At 33.0% G+C, this 25,780-nt stretch overlaps 1 protein-coding gene across 1 annotated transcript; it reads right to left on the bottom strand.

Moving 5' to 3' along the window:
• Positions 1-384: 384 nt before the first annotated feature.
• Positions 385-1,781, bottom strand: LOC120115797 (NADPH-dependent aldo-keto reductase, chloroplastic). Its single transcript, XM_039136401.1, has 4 exons — positions 1,662-1,781; positions 1,354-1,529; positions 727-1,153; positions 385-612 (listed from the first exon to the last, which is right to left on the bottom strand). Exons 1-4 carry the CDS (start codon positions 1,779-1,781, stop codon positions 385-387), a joined length of 951 nt encoding a protein of 316 aa, XP_038992332.1.
• Positions 1,782-25,780: the final 23,999 nt, after the last annotated feature.

Genomic DNA, 25,780 nt, shown 5'->3' with positions numbered 1-25,780 from the left:
GCTCCTTAAGTTTCACAATTTGAACTCCAAACACATTTTATTCAATTTAGTCATTACCTTAGCTAATATTTCAAATGTAAAAAAAAGAAAAAGGAGAATCAAGTAAAGAGACTTATGAGCGAGTCGATAAACGAACTTACAAACGAGCTTTTTTATGAATATAAACGAACTGAACAAATACATGTTCGTGTCCTTTCTTTTATTAAATAAACATAAAAAAATTGTCCATAATTGTTTATTTAACTTAATAAATCAATATAGACAAACGTTATTAGAATGGTTCATAATAACGCTTTGTTTATTTACATCGGGGGTAAAAGGGATATATTGATATTTAGAAATTGAAAAATAAAAAATGTATATAGACTTTGTTGAACTTTTTTATCAAATCTCGTAGTCCCAAAGATCTTGAAGAGACTTATAAGGACTTGTTGTGTCATTAACAAGAAAGTCGCCTCTCATGATCTTCCTCTCCTCCAACTTGTCAATCTCAATCAAGTCTTCATCATCCAATTTGAGGTCCAAAGATGCCGTGTTTTCCTTCATCCTCTCGGGATTGAAACTCTTCACAATCACGCTTGCTCCCCTCGATATCCCCCACTTCAAAGCCACCTTCATTTCATCAATTAACGATACTCGTTTATGTTACAAGTAGTGATGTTAATTGGGTCAATCAAGGTAGCTAGTTACATGGTATAAAAGAAAGTGAAAAGAAGAGTGAAGTACCTGAGCAGGAGTTGCTTTATGTTTGAGAGCAATGGATGTGATGAGTGGATTTTGAACAACAGCGGTGGATCCCCATGCATTTCCAGGTCCACCTAGTGGTGAATATGCACTCACATGGATGTTGTGCTTCCTGCAGCTTTCCCTAAGCCTCCTTTGCCTCCACATTGGATGCATTTCCACCTGATTAACAGCAGGAGGGACTGAAGCAAAATCTAACAAGTTTTCAATCTTGTTGGTGGAGAAATTGCTAACACCAATGCACCTACACAAGTCCATGTCCAAGCATCTCTGCATCCTTTCCCATGTGGTCTCCATGTCTAACTGCTTTTCAAAGTCTTCTTCCTTTGGCACAGCATCAAATGCCCATGGCTTCAGTTTCACCGGCCAGTGCACCAAATACATGTCTATGTACTCCATCCCCACCCTCCTACAACATACATTCATTTCAAACCATTAACTAATAACTATTACTAATAAAAAGGTTTCGTAAAACCTCAATGGTTAAAAAGAGTATTGTTCTCCCTTGAGGTCTTAGATTCGAGCAACTGCATCTGTAGGGTGTGTGCGTTGTCAATGACTAAAAAAGATTATGAACAGAAACTATCTTGTAATCACCCTAAACTACACCTGAGAGTGTGTTTGAGTGCCGAAACAGGATCATGGTGATCAGCGCTCCATAGTTTAGAAGTGAGGAAAACATCTTCTCTTGGGATGATTTGATCCTCAATTGCCATTCTTAAAGCATTTCCAACAGCCGGCTCCGATCCGTATATTTTTGCAGTATCAAAATGCCTGTACCCCATCTGCAATCTCTCTTTTAATCCATTAGAATCTCTCATGCTATCCAAATAGAGGAAAATATACTTACATTCGCATGCAACATTCATACATACATGTATGCATGCATATATTCATATTGCAAATCTCATACGTACCTTGAGAGCCAAATGGATAGCTTTCTCAGTTCTGTCGTTATCATTATCAGAAGAATAAGTACCTAATCCAATCACTGGAATTGTTATCCCACAATTCAACCGCACTTCATCGCTCCTCATTTTCTTTATTTATTATTTCTGTTTCTCTCTGAGAGTCTCAGTTCATATATGTCCCCCTTAACTCTATGGTTTATATATATATATATATGATAGAGTTGGGAAAAGTCAACTTTTATGATCAAGTGTTTAATTTCCAGGAAGCATCACATGGGAGGTGAGTTTAGTGAAGAAGAAAAAAGTGAGGATTTTCTTCCCATATCAAAGGGTGGGATCTTCCATGTCTCTTGGGATTTTATCGGATATGCCCTTTCAAAGAGACAGTCGGACAGTATCCTTGAGCTATAGAGTTATTTTTACAGATATATAGAGAGAATTACATATGATAAGCCGACCATGGAATATTTAATCTAATCATCATGCAAATACCATTTTGCATATATACATGTAAAATTTCATGCAACTATCTTAGGAATAATCACGGTTGTAAATGAGTAGAGTCAAGCTTGAGTATTGCGCAGTTCGACTCGACTCGACTCGAAAGTTCGCTAGCTTAATATTGTCAAGTTCAACTCTAATTTGAAATAAAAAGTTAAAGCTCGACGCGAGCACAAAAAAAACTTGAATTCAAAATTTTCTAAAACTTAACTTAATTGAAGCTTGAACTCGAGCTCAATTCAAGCTCGAACTTGAATCCTAACTACATGAAAATCTTATATTACATTTAAAAACATATAAATATTAATATTATTAATAATTTAATTTTAAAATAAAAAATTTAATATCTTAGTTTTTTTAGTTACTCGCAAGCTTTTTTATTCGAGTATCAAGTAGCGCACTTCAACTTGTTAAAAACTTGAGTCGAGTTCGAGCTCGAGTCAAATCCATACGAAGGTTGATCAAGCTTTGACCAAATCGAACCCAAGTAGCTTGCGATCTGTCTCCTCTCATTTGTAGCCCTAGGAATAACCTATAAAAAATAAAATATTTTAGTATATAATCCTATATTTTTTGATATTTTTATTGACTTCTCGAATATATCTTTTATTTCTAATTAATTAAAAGAAGTAGAATTTAAGTCAACTGAATTTATATATTGCGTTGACTAATATTCGAATGAGATTTTCTATTCTTAAAATATTGTTTTAGGCGGTAGCTCTCTAGTTGACTTTTCCCAAAAACAATGAAAAAAGTTACTTACATATAGTAAGAAGTACCAAAATTGTTTTAATTTACGTTTAATTAAATGTTTTGACAATTATAAGTGACTATATTTAACTATCACATTAAATATATATATTTTTACATTATTTTCATATAAATTCTTTTAACCAATTATTACTATAGATGATAGTTAAAATTTTGTTGGTAAAATTTTATTATGTTGATGGACATATGTATATATATATATTAAAAGTAGTATTTAGGTCAATGAAAATAATTTATATATTGGGTTGACAAATTGGTGAAGATTTTTATATATCTTGGTTTATGGTTTTGGTCGTGGAGGGCTGATCTCTAGTTGACTTTATGCAAAATTCAAAGAGAGGACAGATGGGAATTGATGTTCCTTGCTGTTTAATTAATTATATATACATGAATAGAGTGATTTTGGTAGTAAAAAAATTATTGTTATTATTTGAGTTTGTATGCTCGAGTATAACTAATGTCAAATGTGTAAGTGTTTAATATCAAACAGTTGAGAATTACCTTTAAAGAAAATACTACCTTACATTTATCTCAAATTAATCGAAAATGATTTATATATGCTTAAGATAAGTTGAAAATTAAGAATAAATTGATTCTTTTGTACATTTTTGTTGTATTTTCGGGAGAACTCTTCCACAAGCTATAATTCCGCAACAATTCCTTTACATTTCAAAATTTCGGAAGTTAGTCCTTCAGAGTTCCATATCTATTAGATAACTATAATCCCTTAATAAGATTGTTGGCATGCTTGCCAAATTTTTTGTTAGATGATCGTATCTATTTATTCTATCCGTCTACGAATAATCATCATAACCCTAAGTTTGACAGTAACACTAAGAGCCAACATATAAATCCTTATGTAAGACTGAGAGAGGGACTTGAATTTTCTCTCATCTACATATCACTCATCTTATTTAGCTTGTAACATCATAACTTATATATATCTCGATATACGAGTTACAGATGTCACATCAACTTAATAAATATTTACTGAGCATAAAGACTTAAAAAAAATTTACTTTCTCTGTTTCAATTTAAAAACTTTAATCTTATTAATATGAAATCGTAAAATAAATTTAATCATTGAAAAAAGTCCATTTTCAATCAGTAAGAAGGCAGTTCAGAACTGTTCATATTTATATGTATCACTGCCTAAATACTGTTTAATTTAAAAACCAATTAAAACCAATCAAAATATTTATTTATAAATACGATTATAACTAAAATTAACCAAACATTAAAACAATTCTAAATTTCTATTCCATACCCCTTTTAATATAAATATGATAAAGTAACTCAACGGATAATGTACATGTTACTAATAAGTTAAAGTTAGGATGTCTTATTGATACTATCGGTAGGTTTGATTTTCCACAAGATGCTGGCAAGCTCCTCAATTCACGTATTCTACTATATTTGAACCTACGCATGAAAATCATCACGCGCTAAGTAAAACTTAGTGAGGCAAAAGTATAGCTAAAACATAAATTCCATAAAATATAGGCAATAAAATGTAATTTAAATAAAAAAATTAAAACTTCAAACCAGGCTAGTCAAGTCAAGTCGTTTCCCTTATGAAAACATGAAAATCATCATCTCATGATTTTATCAAAAATCATGTAAGTCGTCATCAAATATCATAAATAGCTTTTATTCTTTTCATTTAAACATATTTCAGAACCTTCTTTTCAATTCTATATTCCTTTCTATATACAGTAATAAATTTCACATTTGCTGTTATAGCCCAGTCTATACGCAAGAGAATACAAGATACGTGAATTAGACGAGTGCTATCATATCAGAATTATAATATGCACACAAAATGCAATCACATCTAAAATTATACTAGTGTACCCACCGATAACACCACAGATATCACATCAGAATCAGAATATACACACAAAGTGCAATCACATCAAAATATATATATACTAGTACACCCACCAGTAGACAACAGTATATCAAAATCGGAACATATAAGCACACACTGTGTTATCATATCAGAATCGTAATTTGCACACAAAGTGCAATCACATCAGAACATATATTAATGCACCTTCAGGTAACACCCCAGTATATTAGAATCATTCCACCTCATGTACCCACGACTCTCAATGCAACATACAATGGGCTTTCAGTTCATATTTCATTCATTTATAATTAAACATTTCCAATCAGTAGCATTTTTCAATATCATTCTCATAAAAAATCATAATTTAGGGCAGTTCATACCCTAATCATTCATAAAATATCCATGCGAACATTATATAAATAATTCGTATTTAAAATAGAAAACATACTTTAAAATAATACGAGGTTGACTTATCACAAGTCGTCCTCAATCAATTTAATCGAATAAATTAATGTACTCATTTTAACACTTTACTTATAATCAAAACATAAGCCTCACTAAGTTTTAAGTCTAACCCTTTGATTTTCATTTCTTCAACTACACAGTTTATCAAAATTTAATATTCTGACAGTTTGTACAACCTTTAAAGAAATATTATTTTGTATTAATCTACATAATGAAAAATTATTCCGTTTGCACCAATAAAAATAGACTAGAATATGAATCTAACTGTATAAAGCGCTTTGTCTAGTTCAACTTGTACAATTTATAGCAATTTTTGAAAGTTGACTGACAGAGGCTGTTTTGGGCAGAATTTGTTACCCTGTTTTCTGACCTATCACCGATTAAAAATTCATATCTTTTTTTATACTCCTCGAAATCAGCTTCTGTTTGTTCTAAACGAAACTAGGATATGAATTCAATGGTATAATATTCATCCTCTAATCATTTTTATAGAATTTCTAGTAATTTTCTAAACTTACTATTTAGAACATAATTTCTAGGCAATTTCACCAACCAATTGTCGTCCTTAACTTATTCACTAATTATATTAGCTTACTAAATGAATATATAGGCTTGAATCACACTTTAAATAACACTAAAAGTCACTTTTTAATGTAATTATGACACTGGATCATCGCAAGTCTATGTTTATTCGAAACATAAATACAAATGAAATGCACTCACCTTTACCTCATTATCGAATCTTCTCCACGATAATATTATAATTTCGCATCTTTTCCTTCTCTTTTGAGTTATTTGGATAACTAAATTTACTGTAGGTTGACAACGTCATAAAACATCATAAAATATTAGTATCGAACTAACATAATTTAAACTTAAATATAGTTAAAAATAAAATTGATACTTAAATCGATATAAAACTAAATCGTACTTCCATCATAATTCAAACTTCTCAAAACATTCCTTAAATTCCATGAATATTTAGTTTCATTGTCAACTCTTCAACTTTTACTAATTTCATAATTCAATCACTAATTATGAATTATTTTTAGAATTCATATCAACTTTCCTATTTAATTCACAATGGTCCTTCACCATTATGATCACTTTACATTAATCGCATAAAATTTATAGCACCTTACTAAAATATCCAATTCAATCCTTTAACATTTAAAATATTGTAATTTTAACCCAAACTTTCTTAAACTTTCAATTTCAATCACCCAACTTCATAAACTCATAATTTGATTCAAGCTCATTAATTAAACTCAAAAACCAGCATGATAATACTATTGTCCAGCATTGAAATTTCTTGTTCAAAATAATACCATCACCTTTATAAAATCACAATCAAGTCCCTAAAGTTTTAGGAACCTTTCGAAATCATCCACTAAAATTATGAAACTTGAAATTTTAGTTCCCAACAACTTTCCTAACTTATAAATTCCAGCATATTATCCTTATAAATCAATATTAAGTCCCTTAAATTGTACATTTTCACATTAAAGGCCCAAACTTCTCAAAACTTGTACATTAGCCCTTTTCTAACTCACGCTTCCAAATTGATTCAAATCAACCTCCAAATCACATAGAACACTTATAATATTCATTCTAGACATAGGAAATTTTTCAACATTTTTCCCTTAATTACTTCCCTATGGCCAAACATCATGTCACAATAGGTGGACTCTTTGTTCAATCTCAATCATGAATTCAACCTCCAAATTGAATCAAAATCCATCAATTCTCCATAAACCCTAAAGTGACCAAACCTAATATAAGCATGTATAAATAATTTAAATAATCATAAATACTTTATAATTAATCTCCAACCTTAAAAACATAAAAATTCTTCATAAGCTCTTCAAAATCATCAACCCTTCATAATCCTATTCATAAATTCCAATTACACAAACATCTTTCACCATACAATTTTTACGCCATATAATTCTCTATTTCACAACCTAGTCCAAAAATCATTCAAATAGCTTTAAAAATTGAAACAAAGTTTTCTTACCTTTTAGCAAGAGGAGTTTTGGCCAAGAAGAAGGCAGGAGCTGAAGATGTTGATTTTTTCTCAATTATTCTAGCATTTAAAAGCTATTACATTTGGCTTGAAACTAATTTAATTGAATTAATTCAACTTTTAAGAAATTCTATTTTAGCCATTAATGAATCCTAAAAACTACCATATGCCATTTTACCCCATAAAATATTCCTTAGTCAAAAATATCTCAACTTGGCTTTAACTTTTCGCTTTGGCCATGTAATTTTTGAAAATTGTATTTTAGACACTAAAATTTTACTGTTCGACCAAATCTAAAATATTATGCTGATCTGAGCTAAATTTATCTAATCTAAAATATGTAAATAATATTTTCAACCATTTTCTAACATCCTCCAAATTTTTCGTGAAATTCCGACTCGATCCAATTATCTGTTTCGTATATCAAATTTTATCTCTTTATAGCTTTTAACACAAATCTCGTACCGAAAATCTTATCCATGAAAATCCTTGTTTTAGGCCAAACTGTTCATTTACGGGCTAAAATATATAGCTTTTTAAAATTACATTTTGGTCCTTAAACTTTTACAAAGTTTTTACTTTACTCTCAAACTTTTAAAACTTACATTTTAGTCACTAGTTAAAATTTGGGATATTACATAGCTCATCACTCTCTATATAACCACTAATTGCGACTCTCCATCCAGATCAAAAGAGATAAACCATTTACAATCGTTCCAACCCACATTTTACCATCAACAATTATTACGATAAGTGTACACTACTTACTGACAAAAAGAATCAATCAAAATGAACTCGTACAAACAAAGCAACTAACCCAACTTTCCGTTTTCTTCTCAAAATTCCTCTGTTGTGCCTGGTGTCTTGGGCCAACAACCACTTTTGAAGGGATCCATAACAACTTTGTGACAATACTCCTGAGGATGTAATGATGTGATGGGATGTTTGCTTGACAATCAATTAGAGTATTATATGTTCTCATAAACTATTTTATATCTATCTTAGAGAGATTTTAGCCCTACAATTATGACAGAGTTTCTCTTTTAACAGGTGCATTACATATACAAGTGTAACAAGTACTATCTAACTATTCATGATATGAGGTGTTCTTTAATTAATTCTCCTACAAAATTATTACAGATAAACAAAAAACGATGAATAATAGAATATGTAAACTTTCAGAGTATTTCAAATCTTTAGTTGCTAGGGATATACAGTGGTGTTGATCAAAGGTTTTATCATTTTTCTCCTTTGATGGTGTTTTGAGACAGTAATGTTTGAAGCTTTTCTTCCATCTTCTTTGAAACATTCTTGTTGATCTTTCTTCAATTTGAGGATGAGGTTGTCTTTTGGATCAGATTTCATGACTAATTCTTTTGGTTAAAAAGTAGGTTTACGTTCATCGTACCAAATCATTGATGTGAACTACTAATTTTGTGTTTGTGAACGCCGATGGCGATTTACCCTTTTTGATTTGAACGAAAAATATTTAGAAACAAGGAAAAGAAAAAAGTTTGGCCTCAATCTGATCGTCTCTCTTTTGTAAAAAGGAAAATAAAATTCTAGAGGATTCGACCAAAGTATGACATTCCGAATTTGAGCAAACTAAATAATTATATTGATATTTTATTTTAACATTTTCTTAAGAGAATTTGGATTTTTGTGCACAATTAGTTAAATTATTAGATTGAGGTATTTTATATTTAAATATTTAACTTTATATTTAAATTAAATTAATTAAATATATATATATATATAAATAATGTATTATTAAAAAGATAAAGATCAGATGGAAATTAGAGAGCACAAGTGTAATAGACAACACAACCTTCAAAAATAAGATCACTCTATGCTAATAAAACATTACATCTTGTATTTTTATCAAGTATTAAAAAGGTGCAGACAATAAACCATATCAGTACATATTTTACCATATATTTTTTTTAAGAGAGAGTTAATATCTCTATGATAAGTAGTATCATAACGATCTTTTGACTGTCTAATTTTACATTGAGCACCTCAGTGAAAGGAATAGGCAAGATTGAAAACTAGACATGCATAAAGTCAGATAAAAATCGATCCGGATCGGATAAAAACCGATCCAGTTTTTTTACCTAGCCAAAAAATTGGATTTTAAAAAAATGAGTTCGGATTCTAACCAGTTTGGAGGGTCAGATGGTGTAACCGGTTTCGTTTTGAAAAAAACCGAATATAAAAAACCGGTGGTGGTGTATTTATAAACATTTTATGCATGTGAAGAGTATATACACAAGACACTCATCAACGATAAATTAAAATACTTAAATATTACAATGTCAAAATTACATCATCATCAATTGCAACAAAGTTTACGATAATTGAAATACTTAAATACTTCCAAGCTCGATAAATTCAAATACTTAAAAACTTCCAAGTTCGATAATTGAAACAAAGTTTACGATAATTGAAACAAAGTTTAAAAATAAACTACATCGACATCTCTTCTTCATCATCTTCGCCTTCTTCGTTTGGAGGGATATTCCAAGTTTGACTTATTCAATGTGTAAGTTTGCTTCCAAATCGGCATCAATTGCATCTTCTAGGGTGGTGATATGTTGCTTCCGAGCCACTCCATCCAAATAATCCTTCAAACAAATGTATACTTCCACCGACTCGTGACTTAGTCATGATCTCCGTTGCGATATAACACTGCCACTAACAGAAAAAGCGGATTCCGAAGCTACCATAGAAGCTTGGATGTTAGTAAATCACGAGCCATGGCGGCTAAAATTAGAAATTGTGTTTCCTTTCTTTCCACCAAGCCAAAATATCTAAACTTTCAAACTCTTCAAATGTCATTTTTTATAGAAAATCGCATGACATATAATTTCCCAACTCGCTACTTGGGGTAGTAGTACGTGATCATTTGGATTGAGAATTTACTAGAGTGTTAAAAAGTGACAAATTTATGTTACTTGGACGTCTACTAGATGATTCCGCATTCGTTCTCATTTGATCATGAATTACACTACTTAATCCATATTTAGTTAAATAAATTGCAAACATGTCTCGAAAACATTTGTTAAAATAATTTATTTAGTTTTGGACAAAGTTGGGTTCATCATCGGTTAGATTAAAAGAAAACTCATTTTGTTCGATTAGTGTTTCAACCCCGCCAACATTTAACGTTGGGTTTAAAGCGGTGACACAAGTAAAAATAGGGGGAATCTCCTTAAAATATTTTAAAAGTTTTTCCTTCATTGCAAAGCCAATTTCTTGAAAACTTCGGTTTCAAGTCATTTAGTCGGTTAGCCAACAAAAATATTTGATTAAGAACCAACGGGCTAGTAGGGTAATAAACACCGGATAAAAAAGTTGTTGCATTTTTAAAAACCCCAATCAAATCGGTTATTTTGGCTATAGTTTCCCAACTCGAATCCGGATAAATGTTTGGGACATGGCCCCTCTCGAAAAGCCGATTGTGAAATGTTTGCAATGTTTCCCTTTGCCTTAAGGCGGTATGCATCATCATCCAAGTTGAGTTCCAACGAGTTGGACAATCCAAATTAGGATCCAAAACTTTTTTATTAACCGACTTACAAAATCGTTTATAATCATTTAGTCTTTTGTTGTTGTTACAAAGAACCGATTTTATCATTGCTTTAAATTATAATCTAATAGGCTCAATAACCTCCAAACCGGCTTGCACGGATAAATTAATTATGTGTGCAACGCAACGGGTATGAAAAAACGCACCGTCTAAAATCGATGAAAGTAATATTTTCAATCTTGGAACCGCGTTTGCATTATTCAATGCACTATCAAAGGATATAGAAAAAACTTTATTTTCTAATTTATAAAGACAAATTACCCTTTTTAAAAGTGTAAATAAATTAGCACCGGTATGCGGCTCACCGAATAATTCAAACGCGATTGTTCTTTTCATCATTTGCCAATTATATTGATCTAACCAATGTGTCATAACGGCTAAAAAAGAATTTCCGGTATTATGAGGGGAACTCCAAATGTCACATGTAAGTGACACACCATAACGGTGTTATTGGAATCTTAAAATCATTTTTTCCTTTACCGTACGCCACATTTTTATAGCATCTCTTCTAAGGGTAGTACGACTTACTTGAGTATAACGTGGTTGCATTAGTTGTTGAATTGTTGCCGTGAAATCTTCATCATCAAAGTGGTCGAACGGTAATGCTTTTGTAATCACGAACTTTGTAAACGCTTCTCGTAATTTTTTGTTGTCGTAAACAAAAACACCACCTTGCGGTGTAAGATTCGATTGACTTGGATCCGATCTTTAGCGAAGTGCCTTGCATGATTTTGTAAAATGGTTCTTCAACGTTGTGTTTCCTTCATGTGCATAAAACTTTAGATAAAGTTTACAACGCACCCTCCTCGAGCCATTTGACATCTCACATAAATCGTAGTGATCCCAAATATCTTTGTTTCGAGTGTGTTCGATCACTTTCATGACTTCAAGGTTTCCCCCGACGGAAGATTCAGCCGTGTTAGGGTCGGTATTTGTAGTCATGATGAACAAAAAATTACAAAAATAAGATTTGAGAGATGTTTAGGTGTTGTGTAATAAAATTTGAAAATGTTGTAATCAACCAAATACATCCCCAACCTATTTATAAATGTTTAGGGTGGTAAAATGGTGATTTTTTTAGAAAAAAAATTGTCAAAAAAACGGCCACAAAAACCCCCCAACGGCTAGTTTTTAAAACCCCAAACCGGATTTTTTTCAGATAAAAAACTGATTTTTTTTTCAAACCGATTTTTAATCCGGTAAAAAAACCGGTCATCCAATTTTTTCCCAAAAAGATTATACTATCCGGTTTTTAAAATCCGATCCGGTTTAAAAAAACCGGTTTTTCCTAAATCTAGTTTTGGATATTTTTTACACAAAATCGGATATTCGAATTTTTTGTATACATCTATTGACAACTGTAATCACGAGATTGAATAGAAGATAATACCACACTTTAAAAAACGCTGTACATCTTATTATATATATCTTTTGAAAAATATATATATATAATGACGTCATAACATGTTAAAATTATAATGGTTTGAAATCTCCTCATAAATATTGTATATCATTTTAAACTTTTACGTGCATTAAATTATAAATCCTTATATATATTTCATCGACTTAATCATGAAGGATCCATCTTTCCTAACCCTTTAAGCTATCTATTTCACTTAATTATTAATTAATACTGTCTAATCTATAAAATCACACTAAAAATTCAAACTTAAAACTAACCATTAAAATTTAGGTCAACATCCCATAGAGTCAACCTGTGTAAAAAGAGCCCAAATATGTTGTATTCGGTCCAACTTCGATGTATAGAGTCAACTTCGATGTTTAAATTTAATTGTAAATATTTTATAATATTATCATATTATTTTATTTCAATTTATATGATTTTTTATAATCATATACAATACATATAAATTTCTTCATATTTTTTCATATGTGATATACATATATCATACAGAGTCAAGAGACTCGACTCAAACTTAAAAATCAATCTACTTATTACTGAAAATTTTGAGTTATCCAAATTGTATTTTACAACTAGATTTGAACTTAAATTTTTTTTGAATCGAGTCAAGTTTATGAAGTTACAGCTCGAAGTCAATTTGAGTCAAGTTTTACTCACCCTAACAATTATGTCTGCAATGTTGGAGTATGAAATGCATTGCAACACTACTATGTTGTTGTTATCTACTGAATGATGTTAAGCATGGGTATGTTAAAATTCTATTATGAGTTTGTTTGCTTACGTGTATTCAGCTCATGTGTATTCACTCACTTTGCGTGCTAAGCTGCAATTGAGTTAGTTAGTATTGTTATTCTGCTTAGTATATAAGCACCTATTGCTAAGTGTAAATTGTGTGATTGGTTTTAATAAAATGAATGAGAAGTTATTCTTCATTCTTCTTTCTTCTTGCTTTTCAATTATAGTTTAGCTGCTATCATAACATGGTATCGGTCGCTTTTCCTGGAAACACGTTTTTCGCTGCGTGGTATTGTAGTTGATGGTGAAGGGATATGGTTGAACCACAGGTCATGTCTTCAGTGAATTCCCCTGGGAATTCCTATGTGTCTCTCTCTACTCCATCCTGTGTTCAGCATATTCCCAAACATGACACTGTCAAACTTACTGAAAGTATGTATTTGCTATGGAAGCATCAGGTAGCTCTTATTCTTAATGGATATGGTTTGCTGAAATATGTTACGCCTGATAGTGTTGTTCCAGATGAATGGATTACAAATGAGTCTGGTCAGGTTGAGGAGAATCAAACCTTTGTCATTTATAGACAACAAGATAAATTACTTGCGTCTTGGTTGTTGACAACGGTTAGCTTGGATGTTTTACCTCACCTTACAGGTTTAATGTCTTCCCTTTCTATTTGGAATACCCATAGCATGATTCTTTAAGGCAAGATCTAGTGCTAAGATTTCTGCACTTTGACATACTTTGCATTCTCAACGAAAAGCAGGTTTGACTATAAGTGAGTATTTGGCAAAGGTAAAATCTATATGAGATATGTTAAATGCAGTTGGTTGTGTTGTTACTAAGCAGGAGCAGGTAAGTGTTGTGCTTGTTGGATAATCCATGGAGTTTGAGTCTATTATTGTGATTGCGTCTCGTGATTCTTTATCACTAGATGTCTGAAGATACTAATTTTTTTACCCATTTTGATTTATTTATTATTATTATTATAATTATTATTATTATTAATACTATTATATATAAATATTATTATTATTATATAAATATTATTATTATTATTAAATATATATATATATATATAAAATAAAAAAATTACAAGCTAAATTTTCGGCCCAAACCAAACTGAAACCCAAAACATTTAGGGTTTCAGTTAGGGTTCTCTAACCCTAGCCGCCTCTGCCTCCAGCCGCCTCTGCCTCCAGCGCCTAAGCCAACGGTCCAGTTCCAGCCGCCTCTGCTGCCAGTGCCCGCCTCCATCGAAGCCTCCAGAAGACCCAGATGGCCACCCACGTTGCTACTCTAGCAGTGAGTCACCACTGGGAGTCCGGTTGACTCACGAACTCTATTCTTCGGACCGGTCCGAGATGAGCACCGGGAGTCCGGTGACTCACCGAACTCTATTCTTCGGACCGGTCCGAGATGAGCACCGTGATGGCTATAAAGCCATCACCCAACCAGCAAAGAAAAGAGACCAGAACAGAGACAGAGAACAACAGACCCCAGAGAGACAAAACCGAGAGCAAAAGATACAAAAATAGAGACCAAATCACAACAACCAGCAACCAAAAATAGAAGAAAAGGGAGGAGAGAAGCTTACCGAGGAAGCCACGACCACTGGAACCCTCCAAACGTCACCAACAACCTTCGAAAACCGAAGGTATTTTCCTAGATTTGCTCCGATTGGGAGCTTTTTAGGAGAAAAGAGCACTGGAACCGTCCTTAGGATGGTCCGATCTATCTAATGGTGTAAAAATAAAATTTTCCGGCCACCTTATGCGGTGGCCGACGGTAAGGGTCACGGCGGCAGACGACTGCCGCCCGGTGACCGGCTTCCCTCCGATGAGGGAAGCTAGAGAGAGGCGAGAGAGTTTTAAAACTCTCTCAGTTTAGAGAGAGAGAGCAAACTGAGAAATGAGAGAGCTGGCCCTTCGGGCCAGCCGTTTTGGACCTTAAATAGGCCTTCCCGAACGACGTCGTTTCGGGAAGGAATATGCGTGTAATTAAATAATAGTTAAACCCCGTCCGAAGCCATTCCAACTTGTAAACTTTACATTCTAGTCACTAAATCAAATTTATAATACTTTTAATTCAGATCTTTAATTTTAATTTCATTTTTAGTCCTTTATATTAAAATAATATATTTAGGATAAATAACATAATTAATCCCTTAATTTTAATAAATAATATTTTAATCCCTAGTTTATATTTTTAATTTATTTTATTCTAATATCCGAATTTTAGATAATTTTATTTTAGTCACTAAATAAATAAATTATAATATTTTTAATTTAGTCTTCGAATTTTCAATTTTATTCATTTTAGTCCTTTATATTAAAATAATATTTAGGATAACAGATTTGATCCCTTAATTTTAATAAATAATATTTAATCCCTATTTTATATTTTTAATTTATTTTATATAATATCCGAATTTTAGATAATTTTATTTTAGTCACTAAATTATTAAATAAGAAAATAGCATGTTTAATCCCTATAATTCTGATTAATTATGAATTAGGTTTTTCAATTTTAATTTCACTATATTTTAGTTATTTATTTAAGTATTTTTTTATTGCTTTAAATATATAGTTAGAATTGTATTTTTAATTTTATTTGTTTATATTTAAATGTTGTTAAAATATATAATAAATAAATATTATTTTAAATAAATATTTTAATATTTATTTTCATATCAAAGAAAAGGACATCTTAATACAACTGGATGTCCTATTCTGATATTTTAAAATTAAAATTAAACAATATTATTTAAATTAATATTAAGAAAAGAGCTGTCTTAAGGCACCTAAAGTTCTTTTCTGATATTTTTAAAAAAAAATATTTTTTTATATAATTTTGAAAATAATAGGATTATAAATTAAATATATTTTTGAATTTTTAAATTTTAATAATAGAGACAATTATAATTAAAAAGTACCAATTTTGGGCGTTGTAGGGGTTAATCCTTCCCTAAACGTAACCGACCACGAATCCCTTTTTATTATTAAAAGAATGAATTTTTGGTTAAACGCAGATCAGATTATTTTTTTAATTGATGTTTTCTTAAAATTCTTTTAAAAAATAATTTTTAGGTATTTCGACCTACCTGATCCAAAAGGCCGATGGCGACTCCCAAATTATTTCAAAACTATTATTCACATCAATTTCACCGCCAAGTATAATATTTCGGCCCGGACGAAAACCGGTTACGACAGCTTGGCGACTCCGCTGGGAAACGGTCAAACTTTTAAAAATCAATTAAATTGTCTCTATTATTAAAAATTAAAAATTTATATTTAATTTTTAATTTTTTTCTTTTCAAAATTTTTATATTTACTTATCATTTTTAATATTATATGTTTTATTTTATTTGCAATTATTTATTTCATTATTTATTTTGTCAAGGTATGACAGTTCTCCTCACACACACACTTGCATTGCATTATAAAGCTCTAAAATTGAGTTGTCCCATTTTAAGTGGGAGTGAAAGCGACGTCTTCGTGAGAATTTATTCTCCGTGTCAGACCTAGCAAGTAATTCGGGTTCATATGCTCTATGTCTTCGTGAGAATTTATTCTCCGTGCAGGCATAGAGAAATGTATCCCCTCGAATTGAACTCGATCCACTTTAGTCTGTGATGGACTAGGATTGAGGGCTAGCAACCCAAGGGGGCACTAACAAGGACAATTCGGTACCTTTATTCTTAGATCTGAAACCTTGCTATAAAAAACCTTAGAAACTCTTCGATCCGAAGTCATGCCGAAATTTGTCTAAAATAGGTGTACACACAGGAGAAATGAATTCTAACTTTCTAGTTTATTTATTTTACTGATTAAATTACATTATATTTAAATTTTTAAATTTAGAAAAGCAGTTTAAATAAAAATATTTATGTAATGTTATTATTGAATTTCTTTATTATGTAAACTAATTTATTTTCTTTTTGTGTGTTCTTTATTTTTCTGTTTGCATAGCATCATACAAGATAAAAGGACATTGATCCTTGTGTTAATTGTCTCATTGGAAAGCCTTCATCTATGGATAAAAGTGTTCAAATCAAGTAATTCTAAACTCAGAAGTAAGACAGTGGCTGAGGATTACAAGACAAGAAGGAGACAGTCTGCAGGATGATTATGTATCTGACTTGGCCAGTTATGCTCCAGTTTCACTAAAAAGAAATGATATGCAAGATTTGCGGAGCATTTGGGAAAGTTGGGATTCAAACAAAAAATTGCAGTTTTATCAGACTTACGGGACATCCCATATTTGCTTATGTTGAAGTTGATGATGAATTACTCAGAGCCCTAATTCAATTCTGAATCCAGGTACAATTGCTTCACTCTCAATAAAGAGACTTGGTCCCTACTATTGAAGAGTACACAACTTTGTTACATATCGAAGGGGCTTTGGAGAATCGAATCTATTCAAAGTCAATTAAAACTCAACCCTTTCGAGTTAAATTAGCAAAGATTGCTGGGGTACGAAGAATGGGTAGCATCCGTACAAAACAAAAAGGGGAAAGCGAAGGCATTGCTTGGACCAACATTAAAGAACTTATTCAGAGTCATCAGATATAAAGTACGATTCGATTATTTGCTCTGGGTATGTATGGTATGGTCATCTTCCCAAAAGTATTGGGATATGTTGAAGCTGCAGTGGTAGATTTGTTTGAACAACTACCGAAAAAGATTAATCCTGCTTCTGCAATCCTAGCAGAGACCTTCAGATCGTTAAATGCTTGTAGAAAGCTAGGAGGTGGACGATTCTCAGGGTGTACCCAGTTGTTATATGTTTGGATCCGTAGTCATTTCTGGAGGACAGAAAAAAGTTCATACCGACGCTTTAATACGGATTATTCACCATTAAAAGAATTTCTGGAGCAGAATGGCCGAAAGAAATTAAGAAAGATATGTAGATTAATGCCTTTCGAAATCTGCAAAGCAATGACATTGTTTGGCGAGCCCCGTGGCAAATACAAAGGGAATTCTTTTACAAATGTGGAGATTACAACTGGATAATGCTACTCGGATTATGGGGAGAATTGGATATGCACCACTTCTGGTTATAAGACAGTATGAAGGTCGTCAATTTGTACCTGTCACTGCTGGTTACAGTCATCTGAGTTCGCATTCCATAACAAAAATTATAAAAGAAGTATCATGGAAGTGTTACAGCTTGGAAAACAACTTTTGTATCCGAGCTAAAGCAGCAAAAGAAATGTTAACTCCTGATTATGAAGAATGGAGATCTGCCAGGAAAATGAAAATATTCCTCTACCAGATCAAAATGAGGATATCTCTATGGAAGATCGCATTAAGGGTGGTTCCGTCAGAGATTGAAATCTTGAGAGCTGAGTTTGAAGCAGAAAGAGAAGGCTGGTCGAAAGAATTAGAGCAAATGAGACAAGATAAAGCTATGTTAGGGGTTGACATTGACTTTCATTCATCACAATGTGCAATGTTGAGAAAGATAAAGAAAAAGTTGATGATGAATTCAGAGCTTACAGAAAAATTACCAGGAGTTATATAAATCCCGGAAAGCATCAGAATCAGCCAAGCAACAATACAGATGACCAGAGAATTGAACATCGAGAAAAGACGAGTTGAAGATCTGAAAGGAAAGAATAGCCGTCTATCAAAAGCCTTGGAAAGGAAAGCAAAAAATGGAAGATTTGAGGTCGACAGAAGAGCGAATTATAAAACACAAGGCTGAACACCGCGAGATCATGAATGAAATGCAAGAGAAAGAGATCGAGCCAAAGATTTAGAAGAAATGAAGAATGATCTTTAATAAATTTGAAGGTGAGAAAAATATCATGTTCAATGGATTTGAATCTGAAATGAACCAGTTGATTGCTGAACTTGAAGTCAGAGGCCAAAAGATGGAAGAATCCAATGTTGAAAAAGAAAAATGGGAGCTGGAAAGAAAAAAATTTCAACACCAGACTTGAGGTAGAACAGGAAGTGGCTAGCAATTGGATGCAAAGATGCAGAAACAAGGATGTTCAAATTCAGAAGCTTAATCAAAGAACGCAGAAGCACAAACAAAACTTGAAGAAGATCTGGATCAGTCTAGAAATAAAAACTCAGAGTTTAATGCTTACATTTTGCAACTTGAAGAATCATTGTTTCAAGAAAAGGTTCGTCTAGGACCTAATGATCTCAAAGAAAGTAATGAGGAAAGTGCTTCACTGCGAAGACGCATTAGAGATCTTGAAAAAATTCTGCACAATTGTCAAGTCAGAATCACTGAGTTAGAGCAAACTCTTGAAGGAACGAATGAACAATGGCAAAGTCAACTAATTTCTATGTGGAAAGAAGTGAAGAAAGAAGTAATATGGTGTTCGAGGCCATGGTACAAATGAGTGAAGTTGCTAGATATGTTGGGGAACTAGCTGTTGAAGCCAAAATAATTGAGCATCACGTTGATCCAGTTTCTAAGTGCGGAAAGAAGGTGTCATGGTTAATGAAAGAAATTATAGAGCTTAATAGGAAAGCTACGCCTTATCTGTAGTTATGAACTATAAAAGAAACTTTGTATGCCGATGAAAGTTGTTCTATGACAGTTAAATTTTTGGGATCAATACCTTTTTTGCATACATACATACATTCATCATTCATTTCATAATTTTCGCTATGAATTATTATTATTTTATTTATTAAGATAAAATTCATTAATTAAAATTTGGAAAAAAATATATTAAAGATTTTTCAATCGCAGTTATTCTGGCCAAAAGAGAAATACAACATCACTACGGTACTAGACAAGCTACTAAGAGAATTATGGAGGATAAAATACAGCGTATTGAGGAACAACATCATAAAGAACAAGAAGAAATGAGAATGAAGCTAGAAAAAATTGAAGCCAGTATTGCAAATTCATAAAACAGTATGATGCAGAAAATAGAGGACATGTTTAAAAGGCAGGCTATCATTGGAAAAATGCCTGAAAATCCTGTATCTTTAGACCAAGAACCCATATATCCTCTAGGTTTTCCACCAGAACCAATTTATCACTATGGTACTACACCTATACAAATCAATGCTCGTACATCTGCATTACAAGAGGCCAAACCACATGAAGATCAACAAGTGAATCATGCATCTTCAAGCAAAAATCCGTTTATATCAGATGTGAAAATAGGGGATCTTAATACTGATCATTTGATCCCAGATTTGAATGAGCTGAATGAGAAACAAAAAGTAAATGAAGAACTGACCAGACAGATCAAGAGCTTAGAAGAACGAATGAAATCTGTGGAAATAACTGAATCATTCTATGGGTTTGACGCTAGTGAGTTGAGTTTGGTTCCAGACCTAATCCTCCCCATCAAGTTCAAGGCTCCCGAATTGATAAATATGACGGTACTACATGCCCTTCATCCCACATTACTATGTTTTGTCAAAGAATGGCAGGATATGTGAAGGACGAGAAATTGTTAATTCATGCTTTCAGGATAGTTTGACAGGACCGGCTTTAAAATGGTATACTCAATTAACCAAAGCCAACATTAGATCCTGGAAAGATCTGGCTAAAGCATTTTTAGAGCAGTACCGCCATGTAACAGACATGGTTCCTGATAGATGGACTCTCCAAAATTTGGAGAAAAAGAATAATGAAACATTCAGACAGTATGCCCAGAGATGGCGTGACACTGCGGCCCAAGTTCAACCACCTTTGTCAGAAAAAGAGGCCACAATAATATTTGTTCATACATTGAAGGCTCCTTATTTAAATCATCTAATGGGGAATGCAACCGAAATTTTGCAGATTTGGTCATTTCTGGAGAACTCATTGAAAATGTCTTGAAAAGTGGCAAAATTGAATCAAATGAAGGGTCTAGTTCCAAAAGACCTACGTACTGGAAAAAGGAGAATGAAGTCAACAATGCAAATTCTTACAGCAAGGATTCATCGAAAAGTGTTACAATAACCCAGCCAAGGGTTAAGAAAGAGGAAACAAACACTAATCGAGCAGATTCCAGAGGATCTCGAAAGGAAAATGAAAGGTTGTCTTTTACACCTTTACCAGTACCATATGCTGAGATCTATGACTCACTGTTAAAAGCAGATGTCATACGGCCTTATCCTTTGGTTCCCATGCAACCACCATTCCCTCCTTGGTATGATACAAAAGCACATTGTGTTTACCATGAAGGAATCACGGGTCATTCTATTGAAAACTGTTTGGCCTTCAAAAGGGTGGTTCAAAATTTGATCAACACTGGGAAGTTGGAATTCAATACACCATCTGCATCAAATCATCCATTGCCAAATCATGGAGATAAAAACGTGAATGCAATTCAAGAAGAAAATAGAAAAAAGCAAAAACTGACATTTCTGAAATTAAATCTCCGTTTGTTTGGGTATTCCAACAACTCTCTTTAGCCGGTATAATTCCACAACAATTCAGGCCAAAGCAGAAGGCAAGAATTATTGTGAATATCATCAGGAGAAAGGGCATAAAATTCACTATGTCCTGAGTTTAGAGATTTGGTGCAAAAATTAATGAACAACAGAGAAATAGAATTCTTTGAAGAAGAACCAGGGAAAAAAGAAGATGATGTTTGCTCATCAGAGGATTCTAAACCAAGTCAAAGAATAAATGATCCTGTGATCATTAATGTGAAATCATCTACGGTGATTCCTGCACCAATAAAGCCGAAAGTAGTTATCACCTCCTCTACCATTTCCATACAAAGATACCCGCAGGGTACCTTGGATTATACCAATGTTTCAATGGTAACAGAGTTTGGATACAACATCGACGTCTGAAGCAATAAGCGAAGTCGGTTTCTTTACAAGAAGTGGGAGATGTTACTCTCCGAAACATCCAATGCTTCAGAACAAGTGAAAGCAAAAGGAAAAAGCCATGGCAATACCTCAGAAGGTATTTGAGGATGAATCCCCTCCAGTATTCAATGAGCCCTGTGACAGAAAAACAAGCTCAAGAATTTTTGAAATTCCTGAAACATAGTGAGTATAGTGTGGTTGAACAACTACACAAACACAAGCGAGAATTTCTATTCTTGATCTATTGATGAATTCAGAAGCACATAAATGCTTTGATGAAATTCTCAATCAAACATTTATCCCTGAAGATATATCCCTCAATAAACTTGACAGAATTGTGGGACATATAGCTGCTGACAATTACATAACGTTCACGGATGATGAAATACCGGAAGGCGGAATGGGGTCAGTAAAAGCTTTGAACATCACGACACATTGTCATGGTCATGTGTTGCCAGGAGTATTGATTGACAAGGGTCTGCTCTCAACTTAATGCCTCTAGTCACACTTCAAAGAATGCCTCTGGATCAATCACACATGAAGAGTATCAGAATGTAGTACGAGCATTTATGGTACTCAAAAAGAGGTGCTTGGGAAAATGGAAATACCGTTGTAATTGGACCAGTCATGTACATATTGACTTTGTGGTGATGGACATCCACCCTACATATAATTGTCTATTAGGGAGGGCCATGGATTCATTCAGCAGGAGCCGTTCCTTCTTCATTACATCAGAAATTGAAATTTGTTGTTGATGGACAACTAATATGCATAGGAGCTGAAGAAGAAATCATTGCGTCGGTAATAAGTGATGTTCCATATATCGACACCAATGATGATGCTCTTGAATGCTCTTTCTGAGCTCTTGAATTTGTAAATGCAACCTTTATACAGAAGGAAGCAAAATTCCATATCCCAGATTGTCTGATTGCACCAAGATGACGGTACGACAAACTTTAGGCATTGGAGCTAAAGCTGGGAAAGGTCTAGGAAAGAATCTTCAAGGGATTTCAGTTCCTGTCAAAATAAAGATGAAGAAAGATCGTTTTGGGCTTGGATTTAAGCCCAATTTTCAGCAAAAGAACAAAGAGATGAAAATAAGATGTGAAGACATAAAGGCAAGGTTGAAAGGGAAAGAAATCCTTTGGGAACACATGTTTTTCCCACAATTGAAGACCACATTCAGATCAGGGGGAACAATTAATGTAGAACAGCAACTTGTTGAAGCCTTTAAAGAAGAAAGTTGACGAAAGATCAAGACATAGGGAAGAAGCTATGAATGGATTATTTATCAACATGATCATGAATGACAACAAGATTGGCAAATATTTGGATAGGATTCGCCCATGTTTTCCTGGAGAAACACTCAACAATTGGACCACTGAAGATCTTCCTATAGTTTTTAATATTAACGCAGAGTAATATTCAGAACTAATCTTTATGTTTAGCTCAAAAATATGAAAACTTTTTGTTATCTTGTAAAAGAAATTATGTTAAATATAAGAAATTTTCTTTAAAATTTTCAGATGGCAATCATTCTTTACATTTTATTACATTTTTACATTTCATAAATTTACTATATTCTTTCGGAAATATGTCCGACTTAAATTTGCAGGTGTCACCGTGTTAATAGCATGTTTATTCTAAATTTATCCAGTGATAAATTTAGAGCAGCCTATATGTCTGGAAGAAATCATGGGTGTGAGGATGAACTGGAAGTGATGTTCCTACTGAACTATTAAGATTGGTAGAAAAAGAAGACAAACAAATTCTACCCCACAAAGAAGAGATTGAGACTGTGAATTTGGGAACAGATGAAGAAATAAAAGAGGTGAAAATCGGTACTACTCTGACAATCCAGATAAAACAAGAATTGATAAATCTCCTTCAAGAGTTCAAAGATATCTTTGCCTGGTCTTATCAAGATATGCCTGGTTTAAGCACAGATATAGTGATACACAAGCTTCCAATCAATCCAGAATATAAACCAGTCCAACAAAAGCTCAGACGAATGAGGCCAGAAATGTTGTTGCAGATCAAAGAGGAAGTGATGAAACAGATCAATGCAGGTTTCCTACAGGCATCTAAATACCCAGAATGGGTAGCCAACATTGTTCCCGTACCAAAGAAAAATGGAAAAGTTTGAATGTGTGTGGATTACAGAGATCTCAACAAAGCTAGTCCGAAAGATAGCTTTCCATTACCTCACATAGACACATTGGTGGACAATACTGCAGAGCACGCATGGTTTTCATTTATGGATGGATTTTCAGGATATAATCAGATAAAAATGAATCCTGAAGACATGGAAAAAACAACATTTGTAACCATGTGGGGCACATTCTGTTATAAAGTGATGCCATTTGGATTGAAAAATGCAGGGGCAACATATCAAAGAGCCATGGTAACTTTGTTTCATGACATGATGCACAAAGAGATTGAAGTATATGTAGATGACATGATTGCCAAATCTCGAACTGAAGAAGAACATATTCAAAATTTGAGGAAGCTTTTTCAAAGATTGAGGAAGTATCAATTAAAGCTCAACCCCGCTAAATGCACTTTTGGAGTAACTTCCGGGAAACTTTTGGGATTTGTAGTCAGCAAAAAAAGAATCGAGATTGATCCAGATAAAGTCAAAGTAATTCAAGATCTTCCACCACCCAATACAAAAAAAGAAGTTCGAGGCTTTTTGGGAAGATTAAATTATATATCTCGGTTCATTTCTCAATTAACTGACAAATGTGATCCAGTGTTCAAATTACTTCGAAAGAACAATCCTGAAGTCTGGAATGAAGAATGTCAAGAAGCTTTGGATATTATTAAGAAATATTTATCCAATGCCCCAATTTTAGTATCACCAATGCCTGATAGACCATTAATTCTCTACTTGACGGTCTTCGAAAATTCGATGGGATGTGTACTAGAACAGCATGATGAATCTGGAAGAAAAGAAAAAGCTATTTATTATCTGAGCAAGAAATTTACTGATTGTGAAATTCGATATCCACCAATACAAAAATTATGTTGTGCCTTGGTGTGGACTACTCGAAGACTCAGACAATATATGTTATACCATACTACTTGGTTGATATCAAAACTTGATCCTTTGAAATTCTTAATGGAATCACCAGCTTTGACAGGTAGAATGGCTAGATGGCAGATGTTATTATCTGAGTTTGATATTGTATATGTCAACCAAAAAGCAATAAAAGGAAGTGTCATAGCTGATTTTCTGGCCAGTCGTGTATCAAATGATTATCAGCCTTTGAACTTCAATTTTCCCGATGAAGATTTGTTGTGCATATCCATGAATGAAGAAGTCAGAACAAATGATGAATTATCAACTTGGAAGCTTTACTTTGACGGAGCATCTAATGCTTTGGGATGAGGAATCGGGGCAGTGTTAATTTCTCCTGAAAATGTTTATTATCCCTTTACAAGTAGACTGGAGTTCTTTTGTACCAATAATATGGCGGAATATGAAGCTTGTGTCATGGGATTGAAAGCAGCTATAGAAAGAAAAATCAAATGTCTCAAGATATATGGAGATTCATCTTTAGTGGTGTATCAATTGCGAGGAGAATGGGAAACAAAAGATCCCAAATTGTTGGAATATCGAAATTTTACCTCGAATTAGTGAAAGAATTTGAGAGTTACCTTCAATTATCTCCCTCGAGAAGAAAATCAAATGGCAGATGCTTTGGCTACATTAGCTGCTATGTTTCAGGCAACTAAGAAAGTTGATATGATGCCAATCAAAATGCAAGTATATGAAATTCCTGCACATTGTTATAGTGTGGAAGAAGAGGTAGATGGTAAACCATGGTATCATGATATTCTACAATATATCAAAAATCAAAGTTATCCACCAAATGCATCGGAAATTGATAAAAGAACCTTGAGAAGAATGGCTGCTGGATATTTTCTTGATAGAGAGATTATGTATAGAAGAAGCAATGATCAAATGCTAT

The sequence above is a fragment of the Hibiscus syriacus genome, unplaced genomic scaffold (assembly GCF_006381635.1).
Source record: "Hibiscus syriacus cultivar Baekdansim isolate YM2019G1 unplaced genomic scaffold, ASM638163v2 tig00110271_pilon, whole genome shotgun sequence".
Classification (NCBI taxonomy): Eukaryota; Viridiplantae; Streptophyta; class Magnoliopsida; order Malvales; family Malvaceae; genus Hibiscus; species Hibiscus syriacus.
Note: the sequence above shows the minus strand (reverse complement) of the source record. Positions and strands in the feature narration are given on the sequence as shown.